Here is a 22,306-nt window from a genome sequence, read left to right on the forward strand (position 1 = left end):
AGCATTATGCCGCATAATGCGCTCTAGTGCTGTAATTGGAAAACGGGGAATAGCAATTAGTAATATTCTTTGACTTTTTGTGTCAAGAATGTTGCTATTGTACATTTTGAAGATGCATTTTACTCTATGCTGTTTTCTAATCTATATAATATTTTTTTTACAATATTTTAAACATACCAATGATCATTTTTATGATTATTTAAATTAATAGAAATTATGTAATATCAACTTAAATGTTATTCATATAGTAATTAATTATACAAATACATAAAAATCTACTTCAATTTATGTATTTACAAATCATGCTGCACTCAGTCAATAAATAAAAATTTGCCACACAAACAATGTATTCAACATTCTAAATTCTAATGTTTTATATATGTGAGATAAATAAATTTATAATTTTGCATTTTAAATAACGGTTATCTTTACATTTGAATGCAATCATAGACAATATTCTATCACAGTTTGTCACTTTGATTTGATACTGGATTCGTGCTTTAGCTTTTACACTTTATTTTTCAGGATAATTAAGCATAATCTTAAGCGTTTAATATTAATATAACCAATACGGCTTTTCTTTAAATATGTTTAACGAGTGATATCTTTATATTAAAGGCAAGAAGGATGTTTTATTTTTTCGTATTCTAACGCAATCATACCTTTTGAAAAAATCATATTTGTGGCCAGATTTTATGTGTTTACTCAAATTTTTGTGATAGTTGAGTTTCGTATTACAGTGACGATGGATATTGATGTAAGTAAAGAAAATATCCAACCTTTAAGAGGCGGCAGAAACCTTTTGCAATTGGGTACAGCCTTACAAGCTCAATCTGATGTTGATGCCCAAAAACAGCTGCAACATCAAAAAGAGTAAGTTTGTTTTTATTACGATTTTTAAGAAAAAGTGGTTTCATCGTATTAGTTCGACAATAGGACAAGTTAACTACACATGGTCTTATTTACTTTAAAATCCATTGATGATGTGGTCTAAAGTGAAGATATGTGTTGAAATAATTAAAGGTTCTTTAATTCAACAGATCTATTTGTTATAAACAATCATAACCATTTTATACTTATATTATTCACATAAATGCACATATAGACTTAATTTGTTGACTATAGGAATAACTTATAACATTTTGTTCAGTTCCCAATTTAATCTTTTATTGTAGAGAACATGAAGCAGCTATCAGACATTACCAGGGACCTGACCCCTTAGATCCTTGGTTTAATTACATACAATGGGTAGAGCAATCTTTTCCTAAACATGGTCATGAAGGTCACATGGATAAGTTAATTAAAGATTGCTTGCAATTATTTGAAAAGGATGAAAGATATTATCAAGACAGAAGGCTTATAAAACTATGGATTAAATATGTATGTATCTAATTAACACAACTATATACTGTTTATTTTCGAAATTAATATTCTTAGTCTTATGCAATGTAATGATTTGATGAAATACCATTGGTTCTATATTATATTAAGTAGTGAATAACTTTTTCACTTATTTGATATTAAATACTACTTGGATATATATTTTAAATTCTAATACAGAGAGAGGTGTGTAACATAATGTTACTTATAATTTCTATATTCAAGCTATAATTTACTAATACTTTTTACTTAGTATGAAATGTATTTTATTGTTTATTTAGATTGATTGCCTCTCAAACCCATTGGAGATATATCAAAGGCTGCATAACACTGGGATTGGTGTGGAGTGTTCTGAGTTCTACAGAGCGTGGGCTTGTTACTGTGAAGAGTCTGGAGATTATAAGAAAGCTAATCAAGTGTATATGTTGGGACTCCAGGCTAAAGCCCAGCCGTTAGACGAATTGGAACAGGCGCATATGTATGTTTTTTATTTTATTTCTTGATAAATTTGATCTTAAGACTCCTTTACAGCAAATAGGTACCAATGGAATGTACTAGGAAGCTTCCTAGTTTTGATAAAGAGTTTTACTTTTAAAATTTCTTTATTGACTAAATATATGTTTTATAATAAGATTGCCACTTATTTTAATGTTATTTATAGTTGAACTTGTTATAAAATGAAAATTTCTAATGGTCTCTTATAAATTGTGCAATTGTGCTTGAATGGCCATTTTAACAATTGTGACCTTGTTCAAGCAAATGCATTAATTTTATAACTAGGTTGTAAATATCAAATTACTTCATTACACTTTGTTAAGTCTGCAACATCTCCACATTTGTAATTATAAAGATGTTTATTCAATCAAAACAATTTTTGACAAATAAACAAAAATTTCTGATCAAATAGTTGCAATATTATGTAACATGCATGCATGCATATTGTGTACATAAAATAATTCTCACAAACTTGCAGTCTTCAGTTATTATTGGTACCAAATACAAACTTGTAGAGTACAAATGTATATTCAATTGCAGGAATTTCCAGTTGTTTTTTGCACAGAGGATGTTACATGATGATTCTCCAACAAAAAGGAAGGCAGCATCTGCTCTTGCGGAAACCCGTTTGGCTCTCACTTCATTAAAGTCATTTAAGAGGCGTAACATAGCTAGTGTGCCTGTTCAAAGAATAGGTGACAGTATTAAAAGTGTAACACCAGGAGTGGTGAGACAGCAAGGAAATGATGGGAGAAACCCAAATCCTAATGTCATGCTTAATGTTTTTGAGGTAAGTTTCTAATGGCTATTTTTGTATATCCAATTATGTAATCTTTGATTTATAGCCTACTAGGTTTCTGCTCGTGCCTTCGCCCGCGCAGTCAGAGAAAAACCCGCATAGTTCCCGTTCCCGTGGGATTTCCGGGATGTGCGTCATTTTCCCGGGATAAAAAGTAGCCTATGTCCTTTCTCGGGTATCAAAATATCTCCATACCAAATTTCATGAAAAGTGGTTCAGTAGTTTAGGCGTGATTGAGTAACAGACAGACAGACAGAGTTACTTTAGCATTTATAATATTAGTATGGATGCCTATCATCCATAATCTGTTCAATTATTACATGCTTTGATTCTTTGCATGTTGGAATGGGTAAGGATAATCTTATTGCACTAGTAGTGGAAAGTTATATTATACCATAGCATATTTAATTACATGAACTTAATCCGTCAGTCCTCGGATCACAGACACAATAGGAAATCTATTGTGTCTCGGCCCGAACGGGCCGCTCGGTGGTCAATGGGATAATTAGTCAAAAGCTGTATTTTTATTTATATGTATTAAAATTATAGAGATAAGATAACAAAACAATATTCTCTTAGCCACATTCAACAACTTGTATTATAATTTTGATGACAGTGTTTAATTTTGATCTCAATATCTTTGTATGTACCATGTTTTTATGCAATAAATGATTTATTTATTGAAGTAAAACTTCCTTATCGGGGTTGGAAAAAAATTTAGTGTAACGTTTTTCCGTTACGCGCCATCTTGTTTTTATCCGTACCACGCGTGATTGACGTATTTCTGTAAATATTCATATAGTGAATTATGTTTTGAAAAATAAGGTCATAAAAAAGTTTCACTTCTTACGTGTGTACACTAGTACACGCACACATTTTTTTTATTTATACTAATGTAGGATGCACCATCAACATCCCGTGCAACAATTCCTGTGGCAGAGGACCCAGGGCCTGCATCATTAGTTCAAGCTTGCAGTAACATCGAGAACGACAAAGAAGTGGGTATCTGGACCAACCCTAAAACGAAAATGGTTCACTCGCATATTGTACCACACCAACCACTGTCATTCACACGTAAGTCAAAATTATTAAAAACTAGCGGTCCAACCCGGCTTCGCCCGCGTTTTCAAAGAAAAACCCATTCTCGTAGGATTTCCGGGATAAAACCTATCCTATGTCCTTTCTCGGGTATCAAAATATCTCTATACCAAATTTCATGCAAATTGGGTCAGTAGTTTAGGCGTAATTGAGTAACAGACACACAGACAGTTACTTTCGCATTTATAATATTAGTATGGATTGCTAGAAAAAATTAGCTTGCAAGTGCTTAAATAACTATCCTTTACCTAACTTTAATGTTAAATTGCCCATAAAGTATTAATATTTAATGTTTACAATGTTTTAATATATTTTTTGTTTTTCCCATTCATTAGCTTATGAAGATACAGATGACGAACTTAGACTTTCAGCCAACCACCTGCCTTATTGTGTTGATGATTTAACATTTAATGTGCCTCTATGTGTACCTGATCCTGTAGACCCAACAAAAATATCCTGTTATAATAAATCTCAGGTAATTATTTCTACATATTTATTGGAAAACTGTTTGAAGTTTATAAGTGTATCTAATTGTTTATTTTTCATTCTAGGTATATGTTAATGATAAGGAGTACAGTTTAGAAGAAATAAGGTCAAGAAAGTATAATTTAGAGAAAACATTTAAACCCAAAAGTGAAACAAATGAGGAGTTGAGGCAAAAATTTAACATGAATGAAACATTGGCGCAATGTAGTGCATTAGAAACATTAGCAAATTGTGCTTTGGATAGTGAACAAGATCATATGTCGCAGCTGATGCCGCTAAGTACGCCTTGTTTGCAAAATTTTACAAAAATCTCTTCAATACATTCTCCTGGGGAACCTAAAGTTTTTGTTAATTTAGATTCTAAAGAAGTCAGTGAACATGCAGCTAAGAATGTTGATGAGAATCGTAAGCCACAAGTAGATAAAGAAAATCAATTAAATCAACACACTTCTCCCAGTTATGGAGGTGAAAATGGTACAAATTATGGTAAAAACAATTTGATGGAAGAATTCAATAGAAGTTTGATGGGTAACCTTTTGGGAGATTCAGTTACTGTGAATACTAAAGAGGCCAGATGGGAGCTTAGAAACATATTCAATGACAATGGTAAGTGATAATCATACACTAATACATCTTACACTGGTTTGTGCTATAAAAACTATGTCTTTTTTATTTAAATATTATTTTTAGAACCATCAATGGTCCAGCCAATGGTACAAGAGCAATATGACGTGCCAAAATTTGATATACATGAAGATAGATCTATGACAATGGCATTGAATACAAAGAAGACCTATGAGCTGACTGAAATGCAGAGTCTACCTAATGATAAAGAAAATGAGAAAAAATTTAATGCTCCTACTCAAATGCCTCAGGTATATTTTTTGTGCATGTTAATCACATTATCAAAATAGGTAATTGTATATTAAAAAATATGTAATTTTTTCCAGATAAATAAAACAGCTTACTACGAAGAGCCATCATGTACTCAAGTGTTCAATTTTAATATAAAGGATGCTAGTACTCCTAATATGTCACAGTTCAAAAAACCTATGAGTTCTGTTGATCAGTCGAGTAAATATGCTACAATGCCTAAGTTCAATATAGACGATAGTGTGATGGAACATCAAGAACAGAATATAAAAAGGGAAGAGACCAAGCAACCTACTGATCAACATGTTACTGTAGATAATCAAGGAGGCGGCCTTTCTGTTATCATGGAAGCTACAAGAGAGTATAATAGGTGAGCAATAATTGCCTTAAGTACATTTTTTTAGTTTGTTTTGTTTGTAATTATGTAAACATTTTTAAATAGAATTAATAAAACTCATAATATGAGTGTATAGGTAAAGATGAAAAACAAAGGGTGGGTATAGATTATAGCATTCACTTTACATTTATTTTTGAGTACATTGAACATTTGTTGTGTTATATTTTATTGTTACTCAAACACTATGATCAGTGTTTTGTTCCATCCTGATGTTGAAAGCAAAAATAATATTGCTGTAACATTTTTCGAACAAAAACACGAACGTGGACGACACGAACCTTTCCTCTAATTCCAAAACATTCAAAAGAAAATGTAACCTAGGTAATAGACCATACCTCAAAATATTACAGGTAAATCACACCAACATTGTGAGTTATAACATTTGATTCGTAGGAATGTTACATCACAGCTTATACCATTCGAAATAACGTTATTTTACATATAAATGTTCAAAACACTAGTCTATACCCACCATAATATTATATTTATGTCATTGAGATTTTAATTAGTATAATAAGTCAGTAGTTGTCACCACTTTTCATTAAGAGCTAGCGCGCACGAGCAACTTTGTCTCCGCAACTATTTTGTCTCTCCCACCCATGGTATAGTATGAAAGTGCGCGCACGTAGCGACGCAACTCCCCATACAAATTGATGGGAGAGACAAAATAGTTGCGGAGACAAAGTTGCTCGTGCGCGCTGGCTCTAAGAGCCGATTTTTCAATCCTTGGTTAAAATTTATCCGTCCAATAAAGTATTACACGAACATATTAAAATGTCACCTGTATACTGTCAAATACGGACACTTACAATACCTTTTTGAAACGGTAGTTTAATATGTTATTCGATGAATAAGTTTTAACCAAGGATTGAAAAATCAGCCCTAAATCTGTCAAATTTTGCAGCAAATCGGGATCTAGCTCTTCTGGTCAATCCACAAGAACAAACTTCACTGGTTACACAACAAACTTTGATTCAATGTATAATCAAAACGATCCAATGCATCAAAGTAAGAGAGCATCTATGCCAGCCCAAGCTAGGTTGCCAAATGGGCAATTTGCAAGGGCTGGATCTCAAAAACGGGAAGAAAGTAATGCGGGACCTATGCCTTCTCCTGCCGTGCCTTATCATACACACGATCATCAGTACCAAAAACCTCAAAATTATAATAATGGTTACAATTCACAAAATTCAATGCACTTTCAACAAAATTATAACTACCAACAAGGATACTCCAATAATCAGATGATAAACCAGCAACAAATGCAAGGCTTTGGAAGTCCCAATCCTAATGTATATCATAGTCCACAGCATCCAGGTATGCAAAGTCCCCATGAAATGAAGCCCCCAGTTCAATCGGTGCCTACTGGTTTCCAAAGTCCGACGTATTCTAATCAAATGGGGTATCGTAGCCCAGGCCACGCAATGATGAGCCCTCAACATAACTTTTCGGGTAGACAAGACTATCATTACGCTAATCAACCTGAAAGACAAAACATGTATGTTAACCAACAGCAAGCTGCAATGTTCCAAAGCCCAACCCATCAACCACAGTATCAAAACTCCCAGTATTACCAAAGACCTAGTCAGCTTCCAGCTCAAAGCCAAGCCTATAGTCAGCAAAACTTTCACGGCATGCAAAGTCAATATACTAATGCAAACATGTACACTAACACTAGCCATCACACTACTAGCCCCAACTTTAGTACAGTACAAAGTCCATACAGGCATCCTCCTAAACCTGTTGAAGTTAATCAATCTGGATATGGCATGAATAATAATAATCAGCCTTTCCAAGTTTACCAAAGTCCTCAGCAATCACAAAGTAACTTCAGAAATACTTCGTCGCATGTATCGCAAGGATCGTATGGTGATGTACAGATGCGCCAAGATGTTAACAATACAGTTAAAGAAGAAATGGACAAAAATGCTATTGTTAAAAATTCAACTCCCCATAAAAGCCCTACAGCTGCACTGCGAAACATCAGACACGACCAGCCGAATATTAAAATGGGACAAAATTCGCCAGATGTTGGATTTTCTAATCAGTTCCTGAACTTCATTACCAATAGAAATGAACCTAAAGATAACGCAAATACTCCCAAATTTACCAATAGCCCAAGTATATCTCAAAAAATGCATAAAAATCTCTATGTATCGAGTCCTGAACAAGCGCAAATTCCGCCATCTTCGGGGCTTTCGGATTCAGACAGTAAAGATGGTATGACAGCTCAGCCTGCTACGCCAATTCAATCCGCTAAAGTTACTCATATGATAGATAAAAACAAAGATATTTCTAAGCGACAGTTAGATTTCGAACATAGAGTTGACGTTCAATCTGAAGACAGCAGGGACTCTGTTAGTAAGGAAAGCCGAATCTCATCTGTATACTCGCGACACTCGGACTTCCAATCTGATGGCTATGGCATGGATGTTGATAGTGAAAATAGTATGGAGTGTGCAGCATTTAAATCAAACCATTCCATATCTATGATAGACACGACAGATATTCCACGGCCGGCTGACATCGACTTTCCTAAAGTAATTGATCCATTCAACAAGAAAATGTTAACTTCATTGTTAGAGTATGTGAAATTTCCGAACAAAACACATGCAGATGGTTACAACGAAGTAAAGTCAATTCCCAAACTGCAACTAGCGACAGTAATGACCGTAGGAGGATCTAAATTTTCTGTCGAAAAGCAGCTAGGTAAAGGAAATTATGGAGCAGTATTTTTGTGCTTAGACCTTCATAGTAATAAATCAGTTGCTGTGAAATATCAGAAGCCAAGTCGGCCTTGGGAGTTTTACATTTGTCAAGAAATAAAAGCCAGAATAAAGGATCCCTTTATGGTAAATATTACTATATCTTAAATTGAATTTAGTTTCAATATTATTCCTTCCATATTACAACTTTTTTAACAGCTTCCAGGTTATATGGACATAACGACGTCATTTCTTGGAGACAATGCTAGCTTGTTTGTATCGGAATATTCTAAATATGGATCTTTGTTGGATGTCGCGAATAAAGTACGTGTAGCTACCTCAAAATGTATTAACGAGTTTATTGTTATATTGTTGACATCGGAGATGCTGTCCATAGTCCATTATCTTCACAAGGCGCAGATCATTCACGCTGATATAAAACCTGACAACTTTTTGTTGATGAAAATGTAAGTTTATTTTTGTAGCACTATTTAGATTGCATGTTGATACGAGTTCATTAAGGTTATTTCATGTATACCATAATTTTACAGACCAACACAAGAATGGCGAACTCCTTCCCTTCAGCTAATAGATTTAGGTTGTGCAATAGACATGTCATTGTTCCCAGAGGGAACAACATTTAGAGAGGTAATTTATTTAGTTTGTATGTTTATTTTTATCTATGAAACCTTGAATTGAATTAACTTATATGTTATAACATGTTTTAGTTAATTGCAACGGAAGGATTTACATGCACTGAGATGAGAGAAGGCAAACCGTGGACATATCAAACAGATTTGTATTGTTTGGCTGGCACCATTCATGTTATTCTAATGGGAAGCTACATGAAGGTAGCTAATCGTTTAGGTCAATGGAACATTGATAAGAAACTACCCAGGTAATATCATTATAATTTTGTCACTTGACATCTGATTAAAAAGCAAATTCAAGTTGCGATTTTTTCAAAATTTTCATTAGATTGATCTCTTCACAGTAGATGTGTACTGTTGTATTAGTAACATATATTTTACTGTGCAGTGAAATATTACTAAAATCACATTGATGTTTATTATTCCCTCAGACCCGGAATCACAGACACAATAGAAAATCTATTGTGTCGCGGCCCGATCGGGCCGCTCGGTGGTCAATGGGTTATGGAAAATGTTTGGTGTCAATATTCATGTCTGTATTTGTTCTATAGGTACATGAAGGTGAGTTTATGGGATAAAATATTTACGACTCTGCTCAATGTGCCTGACTGCAACAATCTACCTGACCTTATGGATCTCAAAGCAGATGTAGATAATGTTTTGAATGAAATGGATAGTCTCGGTTCTCAACTCCGTAACTTTGCTAATGTGCTTAAATGTAGGTAAATAAAAATGAATTAAAGAAAATTGTATTTATTGCATTTAGGAATTATAATGATTGTAAATCTGTATTATTAAATATACAAGTTATATTTGATGAATCCATTCATGGAAAATGTAAGGCCTTCTAGATCTTGTGTTACTGGCAATAATATCTGAATCAGCTAACAGTTTTAACATATTTTAATTGTTGTGTTTAGTTAAAATTGTGATAATGTATTTTTAGTTTTTCTTTGTTAGTATATTATGAATACTTGGCTTAGCTCTTCTTGTTAGGTGAATGTTGAGACATTACTTAGATTTCGTTTATTTTTGTAAAACATTGTGCACTTCATATCTTGGTTGGATTGTAATGACAAATAAACAAACACATGTTTAAAAATTGTTTTATTTATTCGCAACAAAAATAACCTGTCTTTAAATACAATAAATAATCATAATAAAAAAAAACATTTTATGCATTTATCAAATTTCTGCATACTCTCATCATTGATATTGATACGATAAGATGTTTTACCTCATAAAAAAATTGCAGTACTTTAACAATAAGCTTATTTCTCTACATTAATAATTGATGAGGATAAAATTTGTCTATTTTTATGTAGTATTATGTGGTAATAATTCAAATTAAGTTTTGCGTAAAATAAATTCCATTCCATTTTCTCTACGATTAGATGATGATTCATGATGATTTTTCAATTCTATTCTTTTTCCTTTCTTGATATTCTTGTACATTATCAAACTTTCTCTTAAAAAGTACTTTTATATATTCAAAGTCATTTTTGATTACTGTTGCAGTTTCCTTTTCATCAAACATTGTAATTGTTTTTAACATATTAATAGTCACTTTGTCATTTTCATATAGAACTTCAAATTCCGCTAAACTGCTTGTGCTACTGTCGAAAACGAAAAGGGTCATATTGTAAAATTGTATACAGGCTGGAAAATAATTGAGTACAATCTTATCAACTAATTTATAATTCACTTTACATTCAGTTGTCTCTAAACTATAAATTAGTATACTATTTAACGAATGAACGGTAACAGCTATTAAGCTTGTGGATTCATTTAACTTAGTTGCAGATAAGTGCACAATTGGAAGGCTATCTACTTCAATGCCATTTTCATCCATGGTTTTCTTAAATTCCATTTGGAGTGTTTGGTCACTTATATCCAGTTTTGTTTCAATAGTACAAGAGAGATGCCCTTTTATGAAATCCCAACATTTTATGCTCCCATCACCTGAAGCGCTAATTAAATATTTATCATCATGTGGTAAGAATTCTATGTGATTAACAAATTCTTTATGTCCAAGACAATATGTCTGTATATTATATGTGTTTGGATAGCTAGAAACTCGAATCTTTTCATCTCTGTCTGATGATATTAGATAGTTACCATCTTTGCTTTGTAAAACATTGAGGAGAAGACTGAGATGACCCAGCAGTTTCGTTCCACCTTCATCACTTATTATATCATAAAATAAGACATCGCCAGTCTTATCTGCCACAAATAAGTGAGTATTTTCTGCACCGAATCTTATTTTGCTAGCACTTCTAGGCAGAACAAATGACTTATACAATTTAAGGCCAGGTAATTCGTACACAATCAGGTTCTTTGCCGAAGTTAATATAGCTATATATTTAGAATCGTTGGAAATAGTGATATCACACACATATTCTTCAGCACCGGTTGAGTCTTGTAAATTTATAACATTATGTTTATCGTTAATGTAACAGTCAATGAAACTTCCTTTAGAAACTACAATTGTATTATTGATTACAGCTATGCAATGCATGGTGTATTACTTAAAGTGTTTTTACTTTTTACGCGTAATATTAAAGCTATATACCAACAATTACAATATTACGTTAATGTTGTACATAACCTAAAACTGCTAAAACATTTATTTTGTATTTTTGACATTGTTTTGACTTTTGACGTATTGAAAATGATCATCCGGAAAGTGTTGCTAACTGACCGAAAAGTTATATCTTAATTTTCATAAAGCAGGTTAAAAACAGTTAAAACCCATTACTTAATACAAAGGACCCAGTTAACAGACCAAGTACATGTTGAAACTTGAAATTAAATGTGAACAATTAACAATAACTATATAACATAGTATTCACAGCTGTGAGCTGTCTTAATCTTACTTTGGTGCATAATAATTATAACACGTGTGTAACGAGCCGAGCAGCGTAAACTCGAGCAAATGCCAATGCACACCACTAGAAAGAAGTTGTCATTTTTGACATATTTTTATACTTTGTCTAATGTCAACTCCTTGTCACGCAATTATTGACATTTGACATTTGTATTCCACATTCCACGAAATAATATTAACATTTTTAAAGTTATTATAAATTAAAGTTTATTTCATATAATCAGTGTTAGAAACAGCTTTCCCGTATAAGTTAAAAATGGCTTCTATGATTACATCCTGGAGCCCTGAAAAGAAACATACTGACGTGGAAAGGTTTTATCCAGTTTTACGAAGTCGTGCCTTGAGTATCTCTAATATTTTCCACTTATTTTGATATATTTTATTTCAGATGGGTTTGTATTTACCCTGCTTATATTAATAGTAAAAAAACTCTAGCAGAGGGACGAAGACTTCCTAAATCTGCATGCGTCGAGAACCCAACTTACCAGGAAATGAGAGATGTTTTGTTACCAACAGGGTTACATATTGGAGTAGAAAACAAATTGTATCCACGAGAGCGTAGCAAGGTAAATAATTATTGTATTGGAAATAACAGACAGTATCTTGTAAGACTCCAACAGGATTATATGAGTGTCTATGCTGTTCATAAGTATGTACATTACGAGCATATATTGTAAAATCAAATCTTTCATCTATTATATCAGTGTATATAGTAACTTATTATTATCTATTCTTTAATATAAAAATGTACTTATTTTACAGGAAATGTTATACAGAGGAAGGCTTAGAGTGGAAATAAAGAATGATGACGGTTCACCAATCAAGTCAGAATTTGCCACACGGGAGGATGTAATGAAATACCTAGCTGACTCAATACCTAAGTTAAAAACTCGCCAGAACAGGTACAATATTATAAATACTTTTAAAACATTTGTATAAAATGATATTACAATGTTTACTTTAAAGTTTGTGTAGGTTGAAATACTTATGACTAGCTGTGCCCTGCTGTTTTACGTGCATTGCTCTGCTCCTACAGTAGTTATAATATTAGTTCTTAATTAAAGAAACAAATCTAAAACATGAGTCACGAGTGGCCGAGTTGGTCCGGCATCAGCCCCGGAATGGCACGAAAGGATGCGGGTTCGAGTCCCGCCTCATGATCGAATTTTTTCTATCCTTTATAAATTTATAAATCCAAAACAGCAGCACTAATCGTTCTGACCTACAACTGATTAAACTGTATACAAGTATGTAAATAACCTCTAGTTTAGGTTTGTATTTGGTTTGGCGATAATAGAAATGCTTAAGTCTTAACTATCTGTAATTTAAAACCTTAGAGGCAGATTTGACTGCTTTTTGTATTGAATATAAAATGTAATTTTTTAAAACAATGTAAGAATTAAAACTACCGTTTAGAATTTTTGGTAATATGTTAAAAATAGGAACAATCAAATTTGTCAATATATATGTGATATAACTTTGTACGCATTCATTTTTTTTTTCTAAATCAAAAATGTAAATGTCTAATAGTAAAATGTGTATCAATTCTGTTGTTTTTCGGTAATATAACATATTCATTTGTTTTGTTTTAGACCTGCTGAACAACAACCCCAGGCAGCACAGCAAACCGCCAACAAAAGTAAAGGAAAGAAAGGACGTCGTTAGTTTATTTTTATTGTATATATTTCTTAAAAATAAAAATTATTAAATATCCTACTCCTTTGTATTACTTTAATCCTAATTTACGTACGTATTTCTATAGCCTTTTCAGACATTTTATTTTCACCATTGACATCTCGAGCGACACTATATCCATCGAATATCATGACGACTTTATTTGGGCCTTCTAAGTGTTGAGTTACTGCTTCATTTGCTCCACGATGTTTTTTATTTTCTGTGGGATTTGTGCTATTTCGGTTAGAGACTCGCTTAGCACTGGAGATATACCGCTCGATTGCGGCATAATCTTTTTCTTTTGTTTGTTCAATTTCTGTTTTGTTATCGGGTTCAAATCCTTGTACTCTTGAAACATATTCTGGTAAAAGTTCTGTGCCTTCCGCTTGGATTCCTCGATTTGGGAGTTGATTTTGCTCTTCGTGCTCAAGTAGGTTTCCTTCAATACTTGAGACGGACGCGTGAAGGAGTTCAGCATTTTGGTTTCCTTTTCCAATTGAAGTTTGGGTAAATAGTCCCTTTGCTCGTAATCCTCCTCGGGATTCATGGCTTGAACAGTTTCCTGAATCACAGTTGGTATTCTCTTCACTATTTTCTGTAATGGATTTAATGACTGTGCTTCTGGTATTGTGTTCATTATTTCTATTATCCCTGGTGAAAGTTCCTTTAGAGTGTTTGATATCTGAGGCGCCGCTTCTCTCACCGAACCCATTAATGTTTCTGATAAAGCTAGCGGTATTTCTTGTAGGTAATATGGGTATGTTCTTATTCCGTCTGAGATGGCGTTTGTTATTAATGGTAGTACGATGGGTCTTCGGGGAGGTAAGCGGGGTAGACGGGATAGTCCCAGTCTCGACCTCATTGGAGAGAGACGTGGGAACAACTGTCTCTTCATACGAGCTGGATAAGTGTGATTCAGTTGTCGATCTATAGGCGCAATTGCAAACAATGTCGCTTGCGTCCTGTGTTTTTGGATTTCGTTTAAATTTATTTCTTGGCACGACGACTTCCTCTGAGCCTGTACTGAGAATGTTGTCAAGAATAACACTAAGACTCCTAAATAACGGCAGGTAATTCTGGTTAAATTCCTCATGGTTATCCGATTCTCGTTTAGTCTGTTTAATTTGTTTTACTGGAAAGCGATTTTGTGTTCTTTTAAATATTTTAGGCAAAATTGGGGGTTTAATAAGAAATGATTTTCTATACTTTGAGGGAGACGTTCTCGTTGGTTGCAATATTGATAAATCTGAAAAAAAAAATACGGAGTTTATTCAATACGATTTGACACGATTTTAATTTACAAGTAATAAGAATTTCACGTAAATTTAAAGAAATACCCACATTTAAAGCAATAGGTTATTTTCTAACTTCTATGCAAAGATTTCTCTGCAATTGCCAATTGTTAGACTATGACGACAGGTACCTACGTATGTCTAACACTTAACAGCTCGAGTAATTATTGAAATCATTACATATGTAATAAATTAATTTATTTTGTCAAACATAAGAGAACAACTCTAAACACGAAAATTAAAATAAAACAATACAAATGTACCATCAACATTATATTATCTTAGGATATATGGCACGCTAGGATGTAGAAAAAATGTGTGCGTGTACTAGAGTACACACGTAAGAAGTGAAACTTCTTTATGACCTTATTTTTCAAAAAATAATTTACTATCTACAGTAATATTATAAAGAGGAAAACTTTGTTTGTTTGTTTGTTTGATTGATTGTAATGAATAGGCTCATAAACTACTGGACCGATTTTAAAAATTCTTTCACCATTCGAAAGCTACATTATCCACGAGTAATATAGGCTATATATTATCACGCTAAGACCAACAGGAGCATAGCCACGCGGGTGAAACCGCGCGGCACAGCTTGTATACAATATTACAGAAATACGTTAGTCTAACACGCTCGTCGTTTCGCTCCTTGCTACCTATTTAAATATTTACACCAGCCGCTGCTGCAACTCGCTCGCTTCGCTCGCTCGGCTCGTGCGGTAGTTCAAAAATCAAAAGTTAACCTAAGATGCTCGTCGCTTTGCTCCTCGCTACCTATTTAAATATTTACACCAGCCGCTACTGCAACTCGCTCGCTTCGCTCGCTCGGCTCGTGCGGTAGTTCAAAAGTTAACCTAAGATGCTCGTCGCTTCGCTCCTCGCTACCTATTTGAATATTTAAGCCAGCCACTGCCGCGACTCGCTCGCTTCGCTCGCTCAGCTCGTGCGGTAGTTCAAAAGACCAAGGGAGACGCCAAAAAATTCGAGTTATATAGAGTTTTCAACTTATAAAGGATTTCGACTTAGGCGGATTTTGATTGGACATAAAGAGTTTGAGGTTTATTCTTATAAATATTGAATTCACAAAATCATAATTGAACACCAATCAAGCAAACACGTGTTAACGTGAGTCATAGATTTATTTTCGTATACTACTAAAATGTTTTCTAAGAAACAATACTGTACTTACATTGTCGGCAAGTTCTTAAAGGCGGTAACTTATTTTTGTTCGAACAATAGAGGTAATAAATATAAATTCCTAATGTCGAAATCTCGAAACAGTCAGAAATTAATGACGCACATAGTATATACATATTATGACAGAGGTTAAGCTTAAATAACTTGAAAAATAAATAACATGATCTCGCCCACGTGTTGGTGTTTTAAAAAATTCAATCAAAAACTGAGGTTATAGACCGGGAGATACTGACACAAAATTTCGAGTCATTTGTAACAAGGATGGCGGTTCTACAGGGGTCTTAGTACGCAATGACAAAAAGAAAAATGATGGTGTGAACGCTGGTACCGGTGGCTTAGTCGCGTGGGCGTTTGTCGAACTCGTCGGAAAAATAGCGAAAGTCAAACGATTTGTAACACAAAAATTTTAGAATTTACCGATAGCCCATAAAAAAGTAGTAGGCGGTAGTGTCATGCCATACTTTTCCGGTGTGACTTACAGCCCGCCATACCGATGCGAATGTGTTGATTTAAATAAAACAATCATTCAACCATTTGTACCAGGCTAACTTTTGCACAGGTAACTATCGTCGTGCAGCCATTTACGAAAATCGCCATGCCATACTTTTCGGACGATTCCAAATGGTCGCCATACCGCCGAAAATCTGCAAAAAAATTTTATTTCGCCAAACTTTTTGTACCAGTATTGCATTTGGATTTTTGGAGAGTATTTGATAAAATGTGACCATTATTATATTTGCCATACTTCTAGTAGGGGGAAAAAGTGCTGTCATACTTGAAAACTTAATTTATTATTAATTTATATAAGTGAAGATTTCCAACACATAGATCTTTGAAATTTTGTATTTATATTTGTTGATCCTCAAACTTACAGGAAAAATAAGTGCCATACTGTTACAAATCGTTTGACTTTCGCTATTTTCCGACGAGTTCGACTAACGCCCACGCGACTAAGCCGCCGGTACCAGCGTTCACGCCATCGTTTTTCTTTTTGTCATTGCGTACTAAGACCCCTGTAGAACCGCCATCCTGTTACAAATGACTCGCAATTTTGTGTCAGTATCTCCCGGTCTATTAACTTTAAATACAATTTTAGAAAAATAAATACCACAATCAACATTCAAGTATTAGAAAAAATTGATACCATAATTCCACCCACGTGTTAGTGTATTGAAAAATACAATCAAAAAGTGAGGTTAATCATAAATAACTTAGAAAAATAAATACCAATATTACACCTAAGTATTAGAAAAATAGATGTAATTACTTATTTACTTTTTTTAGAAATTCACTGGAATTAGAATTAAAACAAACCCTTTGATTTTGCTGATCACTTTAATATAACATGTATAATGTAAATAGTCACGAGTACGGCGTAACGCAAAAATGTCACGAGTACGGCGTAACGCAAAAATGTCACGCGCGCGGCGTAACGCAAAAATGTTACACAAAATTTTTGTCCACCCCCGATAAAGAAGTTTCACTTCAAAAAGAAGTAAAAATATTAAGTAATACTTACCTACTAATAATTATAAACAACAGTTGTGTATACATAGGTACATAATATTCGTTTTGTGTGCAATATAAAACAAAAAATAATACATACCCCTATTTCTTTGTCGTTGCGATGGTAAATAATCTTCTTTTAAAAGTGTATCTGAAATAAAAACAGATGAAAATAAATTTCATTTGTCAACCTCAACCTAAATTAAATTTGTACCTAGTTACCTAACAATAATTATCATCGTAATTATGTCTTGAATATCATTTATTCACATTATAATATATATCATAATGTGAATAAATGATATCTTGAACAAGAACATGAGCTATTTTTGCTTTATTTTGTAAGATCTGAAAGGAGTTAAATTATACGTAAGTATATATGTCGCTCAAAAGCTATTATGATATTACAACGAATATAAGAACCTGGTACTCGAGGTAATTTTATTGAATCTTGATTTCTTGCTTCGGCTGCAATAGCTTCGTTCAAGGAGAATGTTTTTGCGTCGAAACCTGAAAAATGATTATTTTAAAACAACTTTATCGATTATTTGTCTATAAATAAATAGGTATAATTGAGGTGAATTAGGTATGTAATATAATTTTATATGTGGAAGAGAAACATGTTTACCTACTCCAGAATTGGGAATCGATGGCTTTTCAGGCTTTGTCACGCACTACCTAATTAAGAATCGGGGCTTAGGTTTAAGTTATATGTTAAGAAAAGTAAGTTGTAATCAATTTCAGAATTTACAAAAAATAAGGTAGGTACGAAAAAATGAATTTAATATAGAAAATAAGAGCGATTCTTATATCATTTTAAATACTTACTATGCAAAAAATACTCGGTATGTAGGAATAAATTAAATTAATGTTACTGTTGTTCATTAATTATACCTACTACTTATTAAAACGCGAAATGAAGCATAACAAGAGGCAAAATCCTTGAGCTAATGGAATAAAAGACTTTCTTTTTTACTTATTTCATGAACATATAAGCGCCTTACAATTATTTCCTTTTATAATTAATTTGCATAGTGGAAACAATAATTACTGAATTAAGTTCTAATTAATAAATATATGGCTTTTAATAGAAAACTCTACATTTTGTAAAAATAAAATAACGAATGACAAAAGGTCAAAGAGAAAATTATTTTTAGACTCAAAGTTTAAACATTGAGGAAAAATCTTTAAAATTATAAGTATAATGACAAGTGTATTGATTGTTAAGGCTTTAATTATAATTAGAGGACTGCGGATTAATACAAAAAAAACTTACTTGGAAACATTAAAAAACAATTAAAAATAACGTAGCAATATAATGCACGGATTTCCATCTTCAAACATCTTTACAACAATAAACACACGATACACGTTAACTACGTGACTTTTTAAGCAGAATTAACAATTTCGTTTATTCATATTAAATAAATAACCTTCAAAGAATTCGCAAGAGTTGCACTTTTTTGCATGTATCCATGATTTTTGTATTTATAGGATTAGATTTAAAAAGATGCGTATTTTTCAGAACATAACATTTTGCTGTGAAATAATTAAGTGAATACCTAATTGTTTAAAATCATGTATTTTTCGCTCTACAAACTAGAGTTTCTCACCCCGGCTTCGCCCATGTAGTCGTATAAATAAATAGGAATTTATTTATCGTAATTGAGATAAAATACATTCGCACATTACTTACAGTGTGCAAAATTTTATTAAACTCGGAATTTAAATTAATTAAGCTATACATCTAGGTATTCAACTGAAGACTAAAATATTAGGTGTAATATGTATATTGTAGGATAAAAATAATACTTATAGTAGTTATTTATAAGATAACTATATAATATTACAAAAAATAATTGAGGATGTGTTATATAAGGTCTGTAATTAAAATATTACATACCTGTTGTCAAGAAAATTATGATTGTACCTACCTATATTGTGGACGTCCCTATTTAATATGTACTAGGTATTTGAAACAATTTATAACCGCGTTGTTCATAAATTATTTACCAGCTTATTGCACAGTGGTCCATAATATTATTTTATGAGTGTAGCTCTACTGGATAGATTGAGCGTAATGTGTTAGGCATCTATATTTTATATTATTTTTTTTTTTGAAGTATAACAGGGTGTCCCAAGAAAGACTGTCAATCAGTGGTCCAGATCACCCTATGTTTCATATTCGATGTCTCGTAGTTTAGAAGTTATGATATTTTTTGATAGTTAATAATATGTAAGTATAGTATTCTTAAAGACATAGTCACTAAGCACTTACGCTTTATATATGAATAACATTTTTGTATTCAATCAACAATATACCTAAACGTAGTATCCAATTGGATAATAATAGAGCTGTTCAACTCAAATTACTTCCAGAGTTCAGACTATTGTAATACGTTCAGTGGTACCATATTAACAAAACTTCGAAGAGAAATATAGTCCGATTTTCACAAAACAGAAGAATAGGCAAAAGTCGATATGAATGGGTCCAAGAGCGACAAATAAAATTCTTGGCTATATACCAACTGGCAGTCGATCCTAAAACACTCGTTTCCAAACGCTGCTTATCTATAGACTTTACTAAAACTTAATCGGACAAACAGTTTTTAATGATATTTTAGACCACATTAATTTCCTTCCTAATTTTACAATTATGTGAAAAAATTGGGTTTTTAAGTATCGCCAAAGCAATAAATAATCACATAAACTTATTTGATGGTACCTTAACATCAAATGTTTCGATAAATAATAAAATAGGGCAGTAAAACAAAGAAGTTGCAGGGCTGGTTTGGTCCGTCGTTAAAATATTACGATCGTCCAATATCGCGGGATGAAATCTTTAATCGGAGATATGAGTTTAACGTGAAACTTAGTGGCGAGGCTGTGTGGGTACGACAAACAGATAAGGGAATCCGAGTTACGAGTGAGACGTCGTACTATGTACTATATAACATGTTTTGTATAAGATGATTTTTAGTGGTAAAATTTCTCTATCATGTATCTACTTAAAATGGACGGTAAAAATTATACTGTCTCGCGATAACGAGAGGTGTAATTTATGAACGAAGTCGCAGGCAGATCTCGTGGCACTGTTATAAGATTAAAGATAAATCATAATACAATTTATAATATTAGATAATATATTTTGATTTAATGCTTTATTCCTAACAATTTTTTGGTCTGAGGCAACAATAACACATGTCTTGTACGATGATAAAATTGTAAAGACCTTCTTCAATATCTTCAAACTCAAACTCAAACTCAAACATTTATTTATTCAATTAGACTTCTTCTAGAAGCACTTTTGAAACGTCATTAAGTACATATCTTTAACATTTACCACCGATTCGGAAAGCAGTATCTACGGAGAAGAATCGGCAAGAAACCCCATAGTTGCTCTTTTTAATCATGTCAGATTTACAATTTTACAAATTACATATGTAATATCATAATATATTATCATAATATGCCAAAGAACTGTCATGGGTTTTTATCGTCCTACTTGAATACTAGATATATTATTTTGCTGTAAATTTATTGCCAATACGATTACATAAGTTTCCTTATAAAAACTATAGCAAAGCTTAGAATATTTTAGTGTAAGGTTTTCCGAGAAGTGTTTACCCTTAACACCCCAGAGATTATAGTTTCCAGCAGATAAAGCGCCTGTTTTATTTGTACCCGAATCCGAAACCCTGGCCGCGCCTCGGTCCAATACTAGTGGATACTCGCTTCCCTTATTTACAGCCACCTACAGACGAGAGTTAGTATGGCTGTCGTCACGCCTCGTATACTACCGATTTATTTACATAGCTACACTTTTATTTATAAAAACATTCAAGCTTACACGTTAGAAGAAGAGTAAACAAACCACAAGATTATCCCAGGTTTCAGTGCTACAATTCATATAAATTACAGTCATTTGATTTTATTAAAATTCAATGTGGAATGTCTTGTATATTCCCTATCAGTTAACAAGAACAAAACAATGAAATTGTAACGAATAAGGTTGCCTAGCTTCACGATCGTCTTCGCAATTAATGTCTCACAGTGCTACCTTAGCTAGGTAATTCGAGCAGCGAGAATCGAGATAAAGTACTCCTTCAATTGGGTTGTAGAAGTTTATTTTGTTTTTATTGTCGTATTTCGCAAAGGGAATATAACCGGGAAGTTTGAAGATACTGCGTCTTGGCTATATAATGTGCCTGCAACTATTACATTTTAAATAGGTAACTATTACATAAGCTGTAGGTACCATTATGTTTTAAGACGCTAGCGATAAACTGATTTTCTAGCAGAATATTATTATTCCCTTCTAATAGAATGATGCTTCTTAAGGATCGTTTGGGAAACTGATGACACTATTTGGTTTTGCCATAAAAAGTTATGATATCCTTCTAGCGATATGAAAATATTACGTACAAATAATCTTGCTTGCCAGCGCAGCGTTGGTATTCACATAATGAAATTATTCTAGCCTGATTTATGTTACGTTTATAATTATTTTGTAATATATAATTACTCTATTGAAAGTTAATGTAGTGAATAAAATAATAATTACATGAAAATTTTCGTACCGAACATTACTTACGGATAATAATTATATACGTTATATTTCCATTGAATCTTACATAATTATTAAACTGAAACATACGTGACACTTTATAATGATGTCAAAACTGAAGCCTTTTTAATGTCAGTCTGTGGTTCTCAATAGTCAACTTGTTTTTATCTTGATATTTTATTTAGTTATTTTCTGTGTAAGAATTTTCTCGATCTTATAAATAAATGGACTCTTTTAAGAAATAATCCTTACATTAGTATTATACATGCCAACTCGTGTTTGTTTCTTTGCCTTCTCTTT

At 32.8% G+C, this 22,306-nt stretch overlaps 5 protein-coding genes and 1 long non-coding RNA gene across 7 annotated transcripts in view; 3 read left to right on the forward strand and 3 right to left on the reverse strand.

Moving 5' to 3' along the window:
- The window catches only part of LOC149485140 (uncharacterized), a 385,709-nt gene that overhangs the window by 183,661 nt on the left and 179,742 nt on the right, over positions 1-22,306 (reverse strand). The gene's annotated exons all lie outside the window — the stretch shown is intronic.
- Positions 1-22,306, forward strand: part of LOC149485143 (coiled-coil domain-containing protein 12) — a 480,484-nt gene that overhangs the window by 141,014 nt on the left and 317,164 nt on the right. The gene's annotated exons all lie outside the window — the stretch shown is intronic.
- Positions 479-9,985, forward strand: LOC149485153 (uncharacterized). 2 transcript variants are annotated; one of them, XM_089699893.1, is made up of 15 exons: positions 479-618; positions 741-873; positions 1,176-1,380; positions 1,662-1,858; positions 2,416-2,665; positions 3,574-3,748; positions 4,108-4,247; positions 4,324-4,864; positions 4,949-5,133; positions 5,209-5,501; positions 6,433-8,380; positions 8,453-8,700; positions 8,785-8,881; positions 8,962-9,131; positions 9,435-9,985. In XM_089699893.1, exons 2-15 carry the CDS (start codon positions 746-748, stop codon positions 9,607-9,609), a joined length of 4,752 nt encoding a protein of 1,583 aa, XP_089556019.1. In that variant the 5' UTR covers positions 479-618; positions 741-745; the 3' UTR covers positions 9,610-9,985. The 2 variants fall into 2 exon arrangements, with proteins under 2 accessions (XP_089556019.1, XP_089556020.1); XM_089699894.1 differs by having other exon boundaries at positions 481-598; positions 723-873.
- wuho (tRNA (guanine-N(7)-)-methyltransferase non-catalytic subunit wuho) lies at positions 10,007-11,756 on the reverse strand. Its single transcript, XM_089699895.1, has one exon. The coding sequence runs from the start codon at positions 11,399-11,401 to the stop codon at positions 10,286-10,288; it is 1,116 nt and encodes a 371-aa protein (XP_089556021.1). The 5' UTR covers positions 11,402-11,756; the 3' UTR covers positions 10,007-10,285.
- On the forward strand, positions 11,902-13,486 carry Srp19 (signal recognition particle 19). Its single transcript, XM_089699598.1, has 4 exons — positions 11,902-12,082; positions 12,159-12,336; positions 12,533-12,672; positions 13,363-13,486. Exons 1-4 carry the CDS (start codon positions 12,027-12,029, stop codon positions 13,433-13,435), a joined length of 447 nt encoding a protein of 148 aa, XP_089555724.1. The 5' UTR covers positions 11,902-12,026; the 3' UTR covers positions 13,436-13,486.
- Positions 13,496-18,773, reverse strand: LOC149485156 (uncharacterized). The gene is made up of 4 exons (XM_089699599.1): positions 18,716-18,773; positions 17,863-17,949; positions 17,540-17,590; positions 13,496-14,690 (listed from the first exon to the last, which is right to left on the reverse strand). The coding sequence occupies exons 1-4, from the start codon at positions 18,771-18,773 to the stop codon at positions 13,513-13,515; spliced, it is 1,374 nt and encodes a 457-aa protein (XP_089555725.1). The 3' UTR covers positions 13,496-13,512.

The sequence above is a fragment of the Colias philodice genome, chromosome 10 (genome assembly GCF_061535455.1).
Source record: "Colias philodice isolate Cphi_HAF_F1 chromosome 10, ilColPhil1 Martin Lab GWU primary, whole genome shotgun sequence".
Taxonomy (NCBI): domain Eukaryota; kingdom Metazoa; phylum Arthropoda; class Insecta; order Lepidoptera; family Pieridae; genus Colias; species Colias philodice.